The 15,480-nt window shown below is 41.0% G+C and overlaps 1 protein-coding gene across 2 annotated transcripts in view; it reads left to right on the forward strand.

The window, feature by feature from the left end:
* The first annotated feature begins 1,242 nt into the window (after positions 1-1,242).
* The window catches only part of atosa (atos homolog A), a 28,106-nt gene continuing 13,868 nt past the window's right edge, over positions 1,243-15,480 (forward strand). Inside the window, exon 1 of one of the 2 annotated variants that reach the window (XM_068339941.1) lies at positions 1,243-2,250. In XM_068339941.1, coding sequence (XP_068196042.1) covers positions 2,220-2,250 — 31 coding nt within the window. In that variant the 5' untranslated portion in view covers positions 1,243-2,219. The remainder of the gene's footprint in view (positions 2,251-15,480) is intronic. The other variant, XM_068339864.1, reaches the window with a different exon arrangement.

A 15,480-nucleotide genomic window follows, 5' to 3' on the forward strand; every position in this document is an offset into this window, starting at 1 on the left:
CTACCGCTCTGCCGCTTTACCACTGAGCCACTGCTGCCCCACGAAGGAGGGGGGAAGTACGTATGTATGTATGTATGTATGTATGTATGTATGTATGTATGTATGTATGTATGTATGTATGTATGTATGTATGTATGTATGTATGTATGTATGTATGTATGTATGTATGTATGTATGTATGTATCCATCCATCCATACATCCATCCATCCATACATCCATCCATCCTTCTATCTTTTCATATGTCCCAACATTACAATGAAACATGGTGAAATGGAGTCTAGATGTTCTTTTAAAAACCATCAAGGTTCTTTTTTCATGAGTGTATGTTCAGTTGGTGTTTCAACAGGATTAAGTTTTCAATGGGATAATCCAAAAAACAATTTCAATTAAAACTGGTGGGAGGATGAGGATCACATCAGAACAGATCCTATCAAAGTTGGTTCAGATCCAGGTGGGTCTATTACTTTTTTTTCCACAATCTATATTATTTAGAGATAAGGGATTTCTTTTTTTTTTTACATTTTTCTTTTGTATATAATTTATATCATGCAGGGGAGAGCGCTAATACAGTGTGCGATTTTGTAAGAATCCGATAATAAAAGGTTGAATATATCAGATGTAAATCGCTTTTTTTTGTTTTTACATTCCTTCACCATTACTCAATTAGTGCAAAACAAATTCCATTTCTGGTTTGTTTGTTTGTTTGTTTGTTTCATCATAACAAAAATAAATAGTGACATTGTGACTAAACATGCAAAAACATTCCTTAAATGTTTTAAAAATAAAATCTCATGACGGCCTTATTATCTGGCTCATTTTTCATTAACTCCTTAAATTGCATCCGTAATCATCATGACGTCACATTTAAATTTGCATACAGAGCTCGCGGTCTGTTTACTTCTACCAGAACAAACCGCTCGAGACGCGACGGGGGAAAACGAACGCTCACGTGCGCACGTGAGCCTCTCCCGAAGCCCGCTGGCCAATCAGCGAACAGAGAGTAACCCAATCGTTGTTTGAAAGCTTCATTTCACGACCTTAAACGTCGTCGACATTAAAGGACCGCAGGGGAACGAGTTGAGGTGGAATTTTCTTTTGTTGTCAACGCGTTCCTGTTAACTAGTTCACCCGCTGAGGAAGCAGAGAGTTCATGCGAGGCTGGGGGGGCGGGGGGAGGAGGAGGAGGAGGAGAGGAGGGAGGTGACGACCGGGGCTGTTGTTGGGACACGTGACTGGAGCTGCGCTGATCTGTTTTGACAAGCCGCGGGGAGGGAAGCGAGGAGGGGAAAGGCAAGACTGTAAAGCATCACGACCGGAGAACTGGCTGTTCCTTACATCAAATCTGCGTCTGGTAACATTCGTAATGAGCAGGTTTTGGCTTTAGCAGCTAACTTTGCTGTCGTTCGAGCAATTTGTGTTAAAAAAAAAAAAAAAAAGTTTTTTTTAATGACGATCGATGAGGAAGTCAACACAGGTGGCGTTGCTGACGTGAAGTAGATGGCGACAGGGTAGAAAGTCGACCGTGTACGAATCGATTATCGCTGGAAGAATGATAACCGGATACATTCTGGTAGCAAACACAACAAAAGCAAGCTGGTGAGGTCGTAGCGGAGCTTTAGCTACCTGTGCCGCCGTGGGGGTGGGGGTGGGTGGGTTGGGATGTCCGAGAGATCGTTATCGCCTCGCCGTGGAGTCGCGATAAAGTTAGTCGGTTGCTACCCGACCTAGCTAACACTGCTGAGTTAGCAGCTCCGTTTTGTGGCTGTGTGGTTGTGACGAGCAGGGAGTTAAAGCACGGGGAAATGCGTCGCGACGCAACTGTGGTTCAGGTAGTGGGATTTGAAGCGGAGTGTAACAGTCGGTCAGCTTGCGAGATAAACTAATTTTTTCCACTAGTAATCGAAGTGGTTACTAGCTAGCAGGCAGACTGACAACCACTCCACGCTGTCGGTGGTGTTAGCTCTCAGCTGTCTTTGTGTCAGCCCGTCGGACAATACAGTGCGAGTCGATGGAAGCATACAGTAGCATGCTAACAAAGCAGCGCTTTGTTGTTGGTTAGGGGGCAGCTGGCACCAGCACACGGGCTCCACAGCTCATATCGTCGCTTAGCTAAACGCAGCAGGTCTCGGTCGTTGGGGGGGTTCTGCGGTCCGGTCGTCGCTGTGTTGCTGCTGAGGCCGTGTGTGACTCGGAAAGAGGAGACCGTGAAGGCAACCTGATGACACTGGACAACATGAAGACCGAGCGAGGTATGTGGGAGCCCCACGAACACACACACACACACACACACACACCATCCGTTGACTTGATTGTTTGTGGGCCAGCTGTACGGTTTTAGCACACTGTACGTAACCCACTCGTGTGAGAGAGAAATCTGGTCACTGAATTATGTAACAGTTGGTCAATGTGAGTCAACAACGTCTGAGTCAGGTCACTGAGGACGTGTGCACACAAGTGATGCTCCAGTTTTTGGGGGGATGACATGTATGTCATCTGTTTCCGTTTGCTCATTTTTGCATCACAACAACAAGCTGAAGGGGTCATCTCATGTCAGACGCTGCTCCGTTTTTCCAGTAGGTCTTGTTTTGAGTGTTTCTTGCTCAGTGCCACTGAAGAACACCCCTCCCTGTCGAGGGGACAGGGCTCCTGCCTTATGCTGTGAAACCTGTTTACATGTCAATGCGTCAGCAGCAGGAGGTAAAACGGGAACACAGGGGACACCCTGTGTGACGACTGGGGCTTTGTTTGTTTCTGTGTGATTATGGTAATTATGTAAGCGCATTAATTTACAATTGGCCTTTCAGCACCTTAACCTCTGTCCTTGAACCATAAATGTTAAGGATTTTTATAAAATCCTTGATTGTTTTTGCCAAATAATTCACATTGTCATTGATGGTTCTGTGGTTGTTTGTTATCCAGGGTAACTGGTGACTTGATCTGTTGTCAACAACACAACAGTATCATACTTGGAAGCAGTGAAGGACCACTGTTTTCAGTCATGATGAGATCAGCTGAAGTTAATAAGTGATAGTCAATGTGCTTGCATAGGTTATATGACCCGCAGTCTGCACACTGGCCTGAGCGGGATTTGGCTTCGTACACAATACTCAACAAAAGATTGTACTCAACAAAAGATGGTAAACATGCACCCTATGTGGATCAATGCTTTTTAACCCCAGTCTCACCTTATCTTGCCTGTAGGAGTCTTGAAATAGAAGCTCTGACCCAGACATGTGTGTGATGTGATTTTCCAGGGTAAAGGGCACAGTGACTGGCACCTTTAAATGTAATTATAACCTGATAATGCAGCACTGCAGGCTGGGTCAGCTGTAGGGAGGAAACAACAAAATTGTTGTTGTATGTGGTAGTAATGTTTGGCATACTCGGTTGACAATCAAATGCTTAAACAGAGTATTGTCTAGATATTTGTCTTGCATCAGCCAAAAGAATGAGGACTGTAGGCTTAAGGTGCATTACTACAGTGAGTCTGTCACAATGTAATGTTGAAACGCTGATGTTATGTTTCAATAAATAAAATGAGCTGCAGTATAAACTACTTCTTAGCTGTGGCCCCATTTTTGAGTAGCAGACACCAAGGGGATATCATTATTTGGAATATGTTGTACTTTTTTCTGGAGAAGATACCAGATTACGTATAACACAGGTGCCTTCCTTCTTTTGTCTCTCCCGCCTCCCTCTTCTCAGACAAGCTATTTATTATCCTGGACCACAGAAAGATTGGGATGACCACAGCGGGCAGTGTCATCTCTTGTGTTGAAATTTAAGTTGCTTAAGAAAGCCCAATTATAGAAGCTTGATAAGGAGAACTGAACAAGTCTGGACATGTATATCTAAACTAATGCTAAAACCGTCACGCTCACAGGGTCGTAACCTTTCGATCACATAGGTGTTAAAAGTCAAACTGAGTGATTGATGAGTTGAAAAACAAAAATGTCCATTAAAAAAATCACTTTAAAGACAAAATTAAAAGTAGCCAATATTTAGTGTCTTGTAACCCCAGATGAGAAGTAGTTTTCAGAATCCTTGGAAAAAACAAACAAGACTTCAGATGAGCAAAATTTTCTTCATGTGTTCTTTGTAGGATGTATGTTTTGTAACAAAGGAAGAATATGAGCACTTCTGATCAACTCAGGGGCCCAAGCAGTCATCTGAACCCCATGTTTTTCTGTGTTGATCTGTGAGTCAGGATGATGTATGTGCGTGAGCGTATGCAGGTTTGAGGAGGGAGCGAGTGTGGCGGAGAGCGTGCAACCAATTCCTATTGGCCTCTGGCGAGCCCTGCGATGTTGTAGCATGTGGCTCAACTGACAGCTTTTACAGGTTCCATAAAGAGCAACTATGGAAAACACAGGACCTGTTCACACCAGTTGGTGAAAACAGAGACGGTCATATCGAGTTTCAAACCATCTCAGCTGAAGTCTGGCTGAATTGGGTTTTGTTTCTGTCTGTAAAGACACAATTTTGTTTCCACATATAGAAAGGAAAGCTTTTTACTCTAAAACCACAGTGGAATTTTGTACGCCATAAAATAGACTGTTTGCACTCAGCTGTGGTCCTCCAAGCAAATAACTGGAGGGACTTTAACTCGGAAGGACACTGTAAATGTTGCCATACAGTCATGCAGTGAAACATACAGCCAGAGCTAAAAATTGTGACTGAGTATTTCCTCTGTTCTAAACCACATCCCTCAGCCCCTCACATGTAACAACATAAACGCAGATGACGTCAGAGTTAGTCATGTGGAGAGTACAGTCAGCTGGCAGGCTTCCGCTCTGTGCTCCTGATCTCTTATGTTATAAAGTGTTTTTGTTTCTTGGCACTGTCTTTTCAGAGCCATTATTTCATGATGGATATAATATCCGCTCACTATTCCAGCCCTCTCTCAGACACACACACACACACACACACACACACACACACACAAAAGCCTGCCTTCTTGCTTGCGCTCAGCCAGATTACAGCTGCCCTGAAACGTCCCGGCCTCATGCCAGAGGATCAGAGTTTACACTGTCAATGACAAGAGAGCCCCGGATAATACAGAGCCACACACTGTTGTCCTGTGTAAGAGCTCTCCAGTCTTGTATTGTTTTTACCTCCTCCTCTCCTGTGATTTAGCTCATAGAAGAAACTTGCCATAACAGGTTCTCTTTTTGTTTTTTTTCCCCTCCCACAATTAGGCACCGTCTGTACATTTTTTCTCTGTGTCTTTATTGCCTCATTTATTCTTTCTATGTCTGTTCCCTATGGTTTTTGTTCAGTTTCATTAATACCAGTGCTGGTTGGTTGATTTCAGAATGGGTTTTGTCGTTTGTTACATGTTTGAACAAAAGAGAAGCAGATACGTTAAAAACCACAGTTTTGTATTTTGTTTCATTTTATGTCAGCAGTTCAGTTTCTTTTTCTGTTCACACAGAGACACAAGCTTACTGTATGCAACTATTTCATCAACTAGTGTAGGTCAAGCTAAGACTTTGACCTTACTGCAATTTCAATACAACTCCGCTGTTGATTTTTGATTCAGCAATACCAAACATGAATATTGGATCCCTTTTCCACACCAAGATTTAGAGTTTGACATTCACATTTAATCCCAGTACCAGGCTGGCATTCAGGTGTGGGTTCCTGTCCTGGCTTCTAGAGTTATCAGCCTCAATCAATCTGTTGTGACAGGTTTGACTGTAAGTAGCCTAGACTTACCTAGTCGCCACATGGGATTAGGTACCCAGTCCTCCCAGTTATGCACTTACATGGCACAGGAATACTTGATTTAACACACAAACCCTATGAGTACTCATACACAAGTGAACTGACATACACTTTGTTTGCACATACATACCGTACATACGCAAGCACAGGATAATACTTAATCTAAACACAGAAACATGAAAGCAGCTATAAGGCTTAGTGCTGACACACAAATCTGCACACTCCTTACTTAGTGCTGGACTGGCTGAAGGTGAAAGCAGCAGCAGGGGTTATATTTCTGCTGCCAGTTTGCCACTGAGCAAGTGATCTCACTTGGTTATGTGCGTGTCACATCTTCCCATCCCTCGGTTCCTTATAGCCAACCAGTAGCTAGCCCCGCAGGAACAGGAAGAAACAGCCATCTGGACCTGTTGGTTATTTCATGGTAGGGGTTTTGTCACATTTTGTGTGCTTTGGGTCGAGTGAAGCGGCTTTACAGTGAGAAATACCACCGTTGCCCTCAATTCAAAAAGAAATACTTTTTACACTGAGGTTGAGCAATTATGATCCTTCTTTCTGCTGGTAGCTTTGCTTATATTGTGTAGAAGAAAATTCCAGAGTTATGTGAGCAGAAGAGGGAAGGTCCGTGACCTAACATGGCAATAATAATAGCATTTGCTGTCCCTATTACAAGGTGGTTGATCTTGTCTCCTGCGCAAAAGGCAATGTACACCTGAACCTTGTGCTGTCTTGCCTTGACAGATATTTTCAGTTATTGTCAATCTCATTTGATTTAGCGAGTTATGCCTCCTAGATTCTTTTTAAAATTTCCAGTTGTTCATATATACAACACATAATCAAAGCATCACACAACTGCTGCATCCTCTTTCTTCGCTAATTTTTTTTTCAACAAAAAATCCGTTTTTAAATCTGTTGTCAGCTCAGAGATGGAGCAACGGCAATCCCAGCATTAGTTTCCGTTTTATACAAAAGGGACAGGTGGAATAATTGGAAAACAGAGCCACAATAAAAGGATTGCTTGGAGGGGGCTGCCATTTAATCAAGAGAAAATTGAACCAGTTAAAATCTATGAATCTTTCATTTGAACCATGTCTTTAAATTAGCATAATCATGGTTGCACATACACAAAAGCACCCCCAGTTTCTATTAACAGAGTACTCGAGGGGCTCTTTGAAGGCATTGAACATATTGTTTATTAAGACCAGCATGGGGTTAACATAATTTGAAACTAAACTTATCACAACAACTCCAATTCTTTGCCTGTAGTGTGTCATCTCATTACTTCCGTACCAACAACTGTCAGTTCCCCTATTATCTCAGGCCAGCATCACTTCAGCCTCACAACAAACCAGCAGACAGTCAGTCTATCCTGTTAAACTGGGTTTAATTGCTGTTTTCCAATAGACTCAGCTAAAATGTAATGAAAATTTTTACGTGAACTGCTATTGAAGAATGGTGTTCCTGAATGTAAGAGGTCAAGTCACTGTAATTTTGGGTTCCTGAATTCTTGACAAAAGAATGTACTCAATGATAAATGCAGGAAGTATTGTACAATAATGAATGATGAGAGAAGGGAGACAAAAGCTGATTGTTGCCTTTTTGTGTACAGCTAAACCAAGGATAACTATTGACCTTCTTTGTCCTGGCTGATTAATCAGTCACCAACCACCTCCAACTGCCTATACTAAATTTGAAACACTTTATGTGGCCTTGGAGTTTCTTTGCTTGGGTTGCTTTCTGAAAATTGGCAATGGGAGCAGAAGGGAGGTCAAAGGCCTGTGGATTGATTGATGCTGGACAGGTTGACTCGGGTTACTGAGAGTCTGCTTTGACCTGCTGCCCCAGTGTTGCACAACTACCAGCAGTCAGCTCACTGTGACTTAAATGGTTACAATGAAGATTAAATGTTGAATGCTGCCTTTAGAGGAGATAAGTATATATCAGGGATACTCTTTCTCTCTATGCACTTACATTTAATGGAATGTAAAATATTCTACTAATTTTGCCACTAATACTCAATTAACAATGTGAACGTTAAATTAAAAATGATGGTTATGGCAGTAGCACATTTTTTTAGTGAACATTTGCACAGTCCTGCACGAATGTTCATTCAACTTGAGTTCAGAAATTCCCATTTTGCCCACCTGATTCAATGCTGCTTTACTCACTCGACTCCACCTTACATAACGCGTATTAGTGAGACAAAAGGTTTGTAAAGGACCACTCTTGCCTGAGTAACAGACTTAAAGGGCCTGGTTGCAGTATGTACAAGGGCAGAAAGGGTAATGCAGGGTTTACAACAAACCGTAGGTCAGCACTACTAAACATAAACTTTCTGGCATTTCAGCAAAGATGAGTGGGAAAGTATGACAGTACACTGTAAATGATAAGTCGAAAGCCACATGATATCGGAGCAAACCGTTCATTTAGCCGTATATTTGCTGAGTTCTATTGAAATTTCCCTCCAGGAATTATAACAATGTATTAAAACATTTTTAAAAATTAAATAAAAATAAAATAATGTGAAATCTTAATCTTTGGGTAATTAATGTTATGCTGCTTGGTGTGGGTTGCAGCAGAGAGGGGAACTACAGTAGTCGGACATGGTGGTGCGCGGTTGTTCGTATCTACAAATGTTCGGAAGTCAGATGTTCATATCTTTGGGACTGCCAATACTTAACAGTATTCACGAGTCTTTTAATGTTAAGACTATTTATAGCAAACAGTTTTCTTTCTAGTTTCACTCCAGTCCTCCCACTTTAGATGCAGAACAACTCAACTGAATAATAAGGGATTTAAGGACCTCACTCAAGGACTTCAGTTGCTACGGTTGTTGAAGATGAAGAGAGCACGCTGCACTTCAGTCCTAACCTTGCACCATCCCATCAGTGTTGGGACATGAATTCACATCTTTGTTGTCAGTAGCTGTAACTCAGTATGTAGATTCAGGGCCTGCGTGCACGTATGCGTTCAACAGAAAGTGAGAGTGAGACCAAAATAGATTCATGCAAATGTTAAAATGTCAGTAGATAAAGTTGTACGTGTAGTCATCTCGCCTGTAAATCTGTTGCGATAGACTTGAGCAGCCCCCCCATGACCCGCAAAAGCGGAAGAAGCGGATAAGACAATGAATGAATGAAGGAATGTTGAGGATTACCTTTACTGACAATTGAAAATGTAGATTGTATACAAACATTCATCTGAAGTCTGATTACCATGGGGAAAGCTGGTCTGTCACCTTGTAGCCCTTGAGGGAATGATGCTTTACTTTCTTCCTGAGTGAAGGAGGGAAAACAGGCTGTGGAAGGAATGAGAGGGTCGTCAATTATAGTATATCTAGTATATCCTTGAGGATATGACATTTGTAATAAATGTTCCTTTTTGGTGTCTTTCCTCCTCGCCATTTTGACCTTGTTACTAACCATGATAAGCTGCCATTGTTTCGAGTTTGCTTACACTTCAGTGACTAAATACCATAAAGAAGGGGACAATAGGTTATTTTTGTATTCAATAGCCATTTAAAATCTATGCAGGAATCTTACAATTTTACCAACTAAGATTTAAGCAGCCAAAGGAAAGAATGATTGACTGGCAGACATAGCTGCTGTCTGATTCAGGTCTTGGGTCATTGCTTTAAATTGCTTTTTCTGCATGAGCAGATATAATTTTTGTCTGTTATGTGCTTACACCTATTAAAATATTTTTTCCAGAGGCTCAGAACTAGTTTACCATGTGACTTCACGAATATGTGAGCTGTGCAGCATCCAAACAATAGCTCGGCTTGTGGCTGAAAGTAATGGGTGTGAGAGAAGGCAAGGTGGTGCGTCAGTCCTAGGTCCTCTGTGTGTGTGTCTGTGTCTGTGTGTTGTTGGCAGTGGGAGAATAATAGCAGCTGAGTTCACAAAACACTGAAGGGTTCTCAACTGGAACTATTCTGATGCCTCTCAGCTAATCAGAGCTTGTTTGCTGTGAATCTAGCCCTTTGTATTGCAGAGTGGGGCACCCCCCCCCCACGCACACACACATTTAGGTTGTAAATCCAAAGTCCACAGTGTTGAATAATCAAGTGGGAGGAAAACTTTGGAGAAAGGTAGACTCTTGAACTAAACCAAACCAATGTAAAGTCTGACTGCCACATAATGTTTTACTATTTGTTGACAGACAAAAGTTTGCTGATGAGATGTGATGATAGCCAACAATGCATTCTGCTGTCAACTCTGTTTAATCCTACAACATGGACATTAATTTGGTCTAGCTCCTGACCATTCTTCTCAGGCTCAGGCAAAAATATACCAGTTTCTTGGCAAACTGCACCACTGCTTTCAATGTTTAAAGCTGAAGCACCAGTCAGACAAAAACAGGAAAGGTGAGCTGGAAATGACCCCTGATTCATGCCATAAAAACACTCTGGAAACACAGCCGACCCCGATATTATTATTGAACCTTTGTGGCAGTCCTCTTCTGCATTCCCACAGAGCGGGAGACAAAAATAAAATGTTTTTCAGACACACTTGGAACAGCATTACCACCTACATACACAAAATGAACATGATTGTTGCAGTGATGTTACAGAGACTAGCAGTGTGTAGTAAAGGGATGTGCTATACAATGAGTGGAGAATACACTAAGCAAGCATGTGTTGTATGTCCTCAGTTTTTTACTGATCCTCCCACAGAGAACAGCAAGATCAGGAATGGTCTTCAAACCCTTTTTACTTGTCAGGCTCCCTGTCACATGCAAAGAAGCATATTGGTGCAGCTCATTTCTGCACAGGCACTCTTCAATCACCGTGACGGGCATGTTTAGCACAAGGTCTCTGTTGCCTTGGTAACACTTGTTCATTTATTCCCCTCCCTTTCTTCACTGGGTAATGGTTGTGATCGTCGATCACTGCGCTCCAGTAGGCCCGGGTCAGTCGGGTCTTTGCTTTACTACAACGCTTCAGTTTATTTTGGGACTGAAAGGGAAAAATGTATGATGTATAAATGGATAATGATGTCTGCCACATGGTTAATCGTAAGTGAAATCTGTTTGCAGTCTTTGCTTTCGAGGGATATTTAGCAATATTTAAGCACTTAACAATCGCTTGGCTGTATTTTCAAGTTCATGTATTGCTAAACATTATATTTTATTTATTTTGTAGAATTTCTATTCTTACCGACAATAACTCCGACATTGTGATCAGTTATTATGATGACCTCATAAACTGCATCAGCTGTACCTAATTAGCATTAATTCACTTATGGACGTAATTTCCTTGAAACTGGAGCACACAATATAATCACGTTATGGCAACACCGTTTCCATCTGACTGCACAAACTGACACCACAAGACACGTCCTCGGCCTGTTGTCAAAAATTGCCACTCACTGGTTTTGTCTTATGTTCAGTATTGTTGTTAGTATTGATAGACAAAAATGTCTAGTTTAGTTGTCAGTTATTACATATTGATTCAGCCCCTATTTAGCTCTGCTAGTTTTGTTGTTACACATGTGTGAGGACATAGGTCATGTTTGGAACTGCACTCTTGTTATGGAGATGTTGTGTACAGTAATATATAAGCAAGCATTTGTGATCTTTCAGATACACAGGGAAAGGAGGTGCAGTTCACTCAGTTTGCAGACCAGCTGGTCACCAAATATAGTTGTCAGAATGCAGAACTGGCCAAAAATGCAGTTGCCAAGAGTTTCTGACATTTAGCAGCAGGCAGCCTTTAAAAGCTTATCACAGCAGTGGCTTATATGGCAATGTCCTATGTAATTTTGTCATATTGTTACATGTTGACTGTGTAATCCTTTTGGATGAGGGGGTACCAGTATGTTAGACCGTGAACATAACCTGCTGACTAATTCATATCAAAAGAGCACAGCAGGACATACTGTATGCGTCAGCATTTTTAAAAAGTACTTTGTGCCTCTTGGAACAATTTTTTTGCAGACTTGCAATTATTTTTATCACTCATGTTGTATGACTTCAAGCATTTACCATTTAAGCCCAATTAAAACATGGGTCCAGTTGGCAGACATCAACACAAAGACATCTGATAATTGACTGTACACTTTGAAATTAGATCGTGAGAGGAACACAAAATGTGGGCCATCAAGTTTTGTCTGTATTTATCTCATGGGGCGTTGCAATAAGATTTAACACGGCAGAACTGTCAGTGTAATCTCACATTCTACTTCTGTGTATTCATTATAGGAACGCTGCTGTGTGTGCACTTGATCAAAATGTTATGTTGCATAATGTTGTATAAATCGACTAAACAAATGTATCAATTTGTAATTATTTATACACAAAGACCTCTATTATTTCAGGTCCCTGAAAACTAGATGGCAGTTTTATAATTTCACTCTTTCACTCCAACGTAAGATTGTCACCTGAGACAGGAAGAATTATGTGCAGGAGAATGCGAGCCAATGGCCCTGATCAGTCAGAGGCTCCTCTCTGCTGGTGCAGCTGCTGCAAAATCACCGTGGAAAAGCAGGACAGCAGGAAAACAGCTTGGTTGCTCCGAAAAAGCAGTGTGACTCCCTCCGATGTTGGAATTTTAAGGATATTTAAGCTTTTACTCAATTCACAGTCAAACAAATGTCTTGCCATGGTAATACCCCTTTCGTTGTGATATGTTTCATATTATCAGTAATGTACAGAAAATATTTTGACGATAGCCATTCCTCTGTAGTCATCTTTCGATTGACGACTTAGCCTTATGCTTTGCATCATATTGTATTTTTAATGGTTATGCTATGCTTACATCTTACATGGATATTGACTCTTGTAATTGGCAAAGAGTAAGAACACCAAACTGCTGTTGAATGTTTCCATTGAGAGGCCCCACACCAGAAAACAGAACCAGTAACAGCACCAAAGAACTGGGATTACACTTTAGTTTCTGTTTGTTCATCCCTTGTCGGTGCACAGATCAGCAGATGTGGCCACTCTGGTCCATTTTTTATGTGCATCTCGTACGAAAATGCAAATTCCTGCTCATGTAGATTTAAGAATGTAAATTGCTGTTCTAATGTAGTATACCCCTGTTGTTTACGTGTTCCATTTATATATTTATGCATTTGCATGCATATTGGTCCAACAATAACATTTTTGGACATCATCATCAGAATTACACACAAACTACACATCAGATTTACCTGAAACATGGTGGACGGATGTGGCATGGCCTCGGGAAGAGCACATCAAAATTTGATACAAGTCTCTTAAAGCAATGCTGCATGGGGAGATATTTCTCAGCATTTTTTTAACAGAGTTCAAGGAAATTTCAGGGAGGGATGGGTCATGGGCCAGGAAACTACAGACAAGTAGGTATGTCTCTGAATGCCATCCCAGGTTTATCATTTATTAATCTTGAGAAAATTGCCTCAACCCCCTTGGAGCAATTAGGGGCTTTAAAGTCTTATTCATTAAAGCCTCAGCTGTAGCCAGCCTATTGGCGGTTATTTACTTCCCATGTCAACATTTTAACTGGTAAAAGCAGTTCCAAGCTCTAATATTAGACTTCAATTAAATATAAATAAAATATGTTCATTCATCCTTGTCTTTCTGTTTCCGTCTGCCTTCTTTTATCTGTCTTGTTGGTTTGAAGCTTGGTGGTTTATTTAGAGGACCCCCACACAAACTCACACACACATGTACACAAATAGCAAATCGGTTTAGCTTTGTACCATAATAGTTCAAAGGTGCCTTTAGATATTCAATTATGTATTATACTTGTGACCCACAGCCTGCCAGAGAGCTGTGTGCTGCTCTGCATTTCATGGTGTTGACTCCTCTCTTTTCATTAGGACGGTAACAACGTGCTGTCTCAGAGGATTCTTTTTAGTGTGGATGTGTTGGGCATTGAGACGTTCAGTTCTTCCTGCTGTTGCGTCCTTCTAAGGGATGTAGTTGTAAAAATAGCATCGTAATCTATTATTACCTCTATTATGATTTCCTCTCATTAGAATTTGAATTCTAAAATAGCCCAATTTATGACATTTAATTTTGAAAACAACTTCAATAAAAATAATGTACAGAACAAATTTATAGCATTTATACAACTAAATGGACAGTAAAGGTTGACAAAGACCCAGAATTTACATTCACTTTTCACGTCAAAACCACTTGAAAGATTCATGCTTTTTTCTGCAATGATGGAGCATATAAAACTGTGATACTGGTGAATAAGAATTTTATTATCCAATCATGTTACTTTAATTTCAAATACAGTACTGTATTAACAAAGGAATTGCAAGAAATATCCCAAATTCAAGGGAGATTGCTACTAATATGATTTTGCTTCAGACAGACAATCACTCTTCGATCTGTGACTCCTTATTTCTTTTTATCACCTTCCATTGGCTGTTATCTCCAGTCAGCACCTGCTCCTTATTGCACATGTGCAGCTCCTCCTGGAAGATGTGTCTAAAGGAAACACACTAGTTTGGTCGTGGACCATGTCCATCATCAGCTCCAGAAAAAAGATCATGCATAATTTAAAATGTTATTAATTCTTTTAGAGATTTTTATGTAGTCTGGTTGTAATCTAATGATATACTCTGATCTGCTGTTGTGTATTTGACACATCAGAAAACCCCCCAAAACAAAACAGAAAGAGGATCATGTTTGACTTGTTCATTCGCCTGTCTGACAGCCTTCAGGTAATAATTAAACAAAAAGTGTGTCACCGTTTCACTATAAACACAGTGTTGGCTATTAGGGCTGACCACTGTGCTGTTGCCCCAGAAGCCTTTTTCCATCACACATGACTTGATCGTGATCTTTTGCGTTGAGGACACAGCTGAGAGGCGTGTGTGTGTCACAGCGTGTGCACGTGTCACAGGCACAACCAGATGATCTGGAGGTGGGGCTCCAGCTTTACTTGGTGGCAGGCGGTCACAGGTCTAATAATAAGATGCCTGTATCTAAATCCGACCCGTTACATAATTCACATCACATATCGGGAGATGGACGAGAGGTCACACGCCATGGAAAAAGAGAAAGATCAGTGTTCTATCGTGTGCTGTGTGTTTGGATTTGGATTCACAAAGCCAGCAGGGCTGAAGCCTGATGACGATTTCCAGATTGAATCTTTATCTCCTTGCATTTCTCAAGCAGTTCAGGCAGCGTACTGTATGTATCACTTTACTGACTGAATGCAAGGGGGACAGCTGGGTTTACTCTAAGAAGAAATAAATACAGAAGCATTAATTTATTCAATAAAAGTTTATTGTATTGTCATCTAGAAGAGTTGTCCTGCAGACACGCTTTTCCACATCCGTAAAAGGCTTGTGATGTTTTCCCATAATGCACCACATGAGTATGCTCATTGTTGTGCCATGAGGAATGAGAGAAGACCGGTGCACATCATTCGTACCTGGCTTTGAGCTCATTTATTTTCAATATCCTTATCTCAGTCTTCAGCAGATAACTTTCCTCCAGGTTTTCGTGTCTGGCTTCATAATGCAGTTGAATATTCACACTTCTGACAATTGTAACCAATTCTATGCAATTCATGCACACTGGCCATGTAGAGCTCATTGCAGGTAGAATGAAGGCATGCTTTTCTGCGTTCGCTTCAGAGTACAATATTTTCTGCACTACAAGGTGCCCCGGATTATAAGGCATATATAATAAAAATATTAAAATGGATTTAAAAAACTAGTGGCTGTAGTTGCACTATCCGTCCACTAGCTAGAGCATTCATGACTGTGAGTACCTTTAGTCAACTGTGAAAGGCTATTGTTATGTCACTG

Source organism: Antennarius striatus, chromosome 1 (genome assembly GCF_040054535.1).
Source record: "Antennarius striatus isolate MH-2024 chromosome 1, ASM4005453v1, whole genome shotgun sequence".
Classification (NCBI taxonomy): Eukaryota; Metazoa; Chordata; class Actinopteri; order Lophiiformes; family Antennariidae; genus Antennarius; species Antennarius striatus.